The 4,419-nt window shown below is 41.2% G+C and overlaps 1 protein-coding gene across 1 annotated transcript; it reads right to left on the reverse strand.

Moving 5' to 3' along the window:
• Positions 1-1,124: 1,124 nt before the first annotated feature.
• Positions 1,125-4,119, reverse strand: LOC122030505 (lysine histidine transporter 1-like). The gene is made up of 8 exons (XM_042589722.1): positions 3,989-4,119; positions 3,081-3,232; positions 2,622-3,005; positions 2,135-2,528; positions 1,941-2,046; positions 1,744-1,835; positions 1,599-1,667; positions 1,125-1,489 (listed from the first exon to the last, which is right to left on the reverse strand). Exons 1-8 carry the CDS (start codon positions 4,040-4,042, stop codon positions 1,385-1,387), a joined length of 1,356 nt encoding a protein of 451 aa, XP_042445656.1. The 5' UTR covers positions 4,043-4,119; the 3' UTR covers positions 1,125-1,384.
• Positions 4,120-4,419: the final 300 nt, after the last annotated feature.

Below are 4,419 nucleotides of genomic sequence, written 5' to 3' on the forward strand. Positions count from 1 at the left end.
TACCTCTTCTCTTAAGGTTTCGGAAAGGGAATTTTTAGTGGATTGCCCAACTGTGCGATCAAGGATCACGGGTCTTGGAGTAAGAGTCGACATAGGTTTGTAACCAAGTAACTAATCAAGTCACTTGTATTGCTTTTACTATTCTATTCCGCTGCTTACTTTGATAAACAAAAGGATTTTTAATGAGTAATATTCAACTCTCTCTTCTATCGTGTTTCCAAGTACAGATATATAAGATAAGCAATTACAATACAAGTACAAATATAAGATATAGATTAAGTCAGGCATAGGTTGTCGGATGACCTCTGGCAGAGTAATAGCAAAACTTGCACATGTAGCAACAACAAAGACGAAATAGTGAGTGTGATCAAATGAATGAATGAGTTATTCTCGGCTTGGTCATCAAGCCCGTTTTATAAGCACTGTTCAGTCGACTGATCTACTTTTCCATGGATTGAACCTTTCGGTCAACTAATCCAATTATCCATCTACTGAACCTCCGTGTCTTTCCTTCTTTTCTGTGATTCGATCCTTCGAATCTCGTAAATCATGCTATTTTATCAACTAATCCCCCTAATCCGTCGATGAAATCTAGAATTTCCTTTCCTATGTTGATTCGATCTGATCTTTGGCATTATCATATTTGGATCAATTGACTGATCCAAGTTAATCGTCGACTGATAAGGCTTTAGCATAAGGGATTGACAATGTTGCAAATGAGTTGCAATTTGGATTTGCGGTGAAAGAAAGGAATAACGTGTGAGAGGGAGGAAAGTAGCTCGAGAGCTTTTTTTTTTTCAGCTCGCTTGAGATTAACCTGGAGCTATAAGATTTCTGGCTCTGCCATTATCGATGGTCGTGTGAGGTGTGTTCGCAGTTGTGAAATGTACCACTAGAGAAAAATTAGACTATGACTTTTACTAAGTTACTTTCTGTCTGATTTAAATAGATAAAAAATATTAAAAATAATTCATGACAGTAACAGTCTGCCTATTAAGTAAATAGAAAAAAAATTATATAATTTATTCTTTTGCCAAAAAGTTTAAAAAGAAAAATTTTCAGGATTCGAAAAAAAAGAAAAATTTTCAGGATGATTTTTTTTATAATTTTTATTGCCGTCCTCCTGAATAAACACTGATTTATATTTAAGAGTAAAAGGTGGCACCATAAGTAATATACATTCATTGTACAACAACTAGCACTCCAGACACTTGAATGCCACAACCTTTGCGCTCGATCAATAATTTAATCAATTGCCCATCTGTTGACACCACACAATGCACTTAATTTCACTATGTACCTCTTGCGTTTTCCTTGTATGTAATTTAATTGGACTCGCTATTAATCCCCACCCAATTCGTTCCTAAGTCAACACCGGCCTTTCTCATTGGTAGAACTTGTATTGCTTGTCTATTATGTTTCCGATGATGTCTCGCAATGCACCAATAGGAGCCAAGATCATCAGCAGGACCCCAAGAATTATGCAGATCTAAGAAAGGGGAAAACAAAAAAAAGCCAAACAAATTAATATTCATATTCAGGTTCGTTAATTCTGACAGAGATGATATGCAAGGAAGAGATGTTCTTGACTTGCTTACCCAATTAGTGATCCAAGATAAGCTAAACCTTCTGGGTTTGTAAATAGCAAGCCACATGATGCAAGGAAGCTGGAATCATAATGGCAATATCAAATGGTTTGTTACAATGTGGTGGCAATGTAAGGTAAGTGTGTGGAGCACTCACGAAGTATGTGGTCGGGGCGAACGCGAATCCGCCGAAGAAAGAGAGTAGTCCGCCGAAGAAGGGGAAGGTTATGCCGACGAACATGGTGAATGCTGCATGGTAGTTCACAGTCCAAGGAATTTAGTTCTCTGCTCCACGATTTACTGAATCGAATCGTTGAAGCGCGATTGAGGAAATTAATGGAGGGAGAGGCTTACCGACATAAGCACTTCGTGTTATCAGGCGAAGAGTTAGACCAGGAGGAAAGCGAAGCCTTTTGACCAGCACCGTCTCCATCATGTCGAACACAGGCATCGCGTAGATCTGCAGAATTGAGGATAATTAATTTGGAATGATGATATATATATATATATATATATATATATATATATATATATGTGGATCGGATCACCTGGTAGCTTCCGATCACGTGAACGACGACCATCATGTTGGCCATGGCAATTAGCCAGTGCGGTCTGCTTAGAGAGACCAGGATGTTGTCCTCGACTCCGTTGCCGAAGGCCCAGTAGCCGACGAAAGCCACAGGGAAGTAGCAGAGGGCGACGACGATGTAGGCGACGATCACGCCCTTCCACATCGGCTTCTTGGAAGGCTTCTCGGGAGTGGAAGGAATGGTGGCTTGGATTTCCAGCACCACGTTGTGGCCGGCGTACGCGAAGGCCACATCTCCCAGCGCCGCCAGGAACCTCATCACAGTCCTTTCTTGTGTATCAGATTTGTAACCGTATTCCACATGCTCCTGCTTCCCCTTGTCCACCGAAGCCACCCATGCAATGGTAGAATAACTAGAATGGATCGAGCAAGGAATTAGTAGTCAGTCCTTTTGTTTTTTGATCGATCGATCGATCGATCGTGAAGTAATTTTATCGAGTACGTACCTGAAAGACATAACAGCGGCGGCCAGAGATATCCCAGAAATAGAGTTGAAGTTGGGAAGCTGCGAGAGGACAAAGTGCACAGAGGCGAAGATCATGATGAAAAAGGTGAGCTTGATCTGCTTGCAGTCAGAGCAGACGACGTCGTGGAACTTCTTGAGGGATCTGCCGCCGGTGACCATGTAGACGATGCAGACGCCGACTTCCACAATCAGCTGCTGGGGAACGACGATGTAAAGGCCTAGCTTCTCGCCGAAAGCATATTGTCCCAACTCGTGGTACCGATCGAATCGCTTCCCGGGAACCATCTCGTGCATCTCCACCATTTGCCACAGGGTGTACAGGGTCACGATCCATGATATGACCATCACGGCGATCCCAGGCCCCCTGCGATATGATCCTCAATTTGAGAAGAAAACAAGTAGGAAAAATTAAAAAATCAATCATCAACTGCGTTTGTACCATCCGAGTTCGGACATGGCGTAAGGCAAACTGAGGACGCCAGCTCCGACCATGGCAGTGACATTGTGGAAGGCGGAGTACCACCACTTGGCGTTGCGGGAGGATGTGATGGGAAGCCAGTCGTCGATCGCCTTCTCCTTCTCCTTCTCGCTCTGCGATTGACCAGAAACCATTTGATTTATGAAACCAATCTCTCAATCCCAGCTCCCAATTCAACAACAGATTAATTATATTTATTCGATCTTAAACAAACGTAACTAAAAATTTGTTTTATATTCTCGATTCCATAGATCCCGTGTCCCATCACAAGCTTGGATACAGAATTGGAGTCATCACGTGAGAATATTTTAAACTTCTTCACGTATCGATTTGTCTTGCCGGCGTCGCCTGACAAGGTGCGTGCAATTTTTTAAAAAAAATTGGTCAAGTTTAGGCTTTAGAGTTTAGATTTGTCTTCACGTATCGATCGATCGGCAAGTTTTCCCAGTTGGCATACAGGAAGAAGATGAAAACATTAAGACTCAACCCTTTCTTAACCATCAACTACGGCGAGATATGGGAGTCATTTGTTTTCAACTAATCGAAGCAAATGGAACACCAAATCGATGGATGACGTCCACAAGGTTGATTTTTTATTATTATTATTATTATAAACGTTTTCCACAGGTATGAAAAAGCTGGCATCGGTAGTTTTTGATACCGCTGGTTTCTTGTGGAGACGAGCTGAAAATTGATGTCTATCCTTTTGACACCGAGCTAGATAAACCTAATGATAATCAAACTAATTAATTGAGTCTGCAAGTCCTTCTCTGCCAATGAATTCAAGTGTTCTAGATGTAAATAAAACTGATATTACTGAGCATACTGTACTGATAAATTTACAATGTAGAAATATAGACTCCTGTTACCTGATTTTGTCTATTGTCGTAGTTCTCAGGGGGTGATTGACCTTGAGTTCCCATGCTGAGCCTTTTCTATATTCTTCCTGGAAGGAAAGATTTCCCAAAGGAAAAGGATGACTACCTGCACTCCGGAGACAGCAATATGCATGGAAAGAATGAAGAGGAGAGGGATATGCATTAGAGAAAGAGGATGAGGATGAGGAAGAGGAAGGGATGCATTAAATAGACTTTTATGGTAGCTTTCTCCGAGAAGTTCAACAGCTTGACATTCAAATGAGATATGAACTACATCAAGATGATAGGTTTGACTTAAACACAAGTCTACGAGTTTTTTTATATGTTGAGAGAAATAATTGTTTTTTATGCCCAACTTTTGTGTACCTAATGCCATAGGAGATATGAACTGCATCAAGATGTACACACTTGGATTAGGAGAG

The sequence above is a fragment of the Zingiber officinale genome, chromosome 10B, assembly GCF_018446385.1.
Source record: "Zingiber officinale cultivar Zhangliang chromosome 10B, Zo_v1.1, whole genome shotgun sequence".
NCBI classification, from domain to species: Eukaryota; Viridiplantae; Streptophyta; class Magnoliopsida; order Zingiberales; family Zingiberaceae; genus Zingiber; species Zingiber officinale.

Excerpts from the sequence above, each read along its gene's own strand:
- LOC122030505 (XM_042589722.1), bottom strand. The coding sequence starts at position 4,042 with ATGGGAACTCAAGGTCAATCACCCCCTGAGAACTACGACAATAGACAA. Across the intron at positions 3,006-3,080 it reads GCCATGTCCGAACTCGGATG|GGGGCCTGGGATCGCCGTGA; the intron begins GTACAAACGCAG and ends ATCATATCGCAG. Across the intron at positions 1,668-1,743 it reads TCGCCCCGACCACATACTTC|CTTCCTTGCATCATGTGGCT; the intron begins GTGAGTGCTCCA and ends TTATGATTCCAG.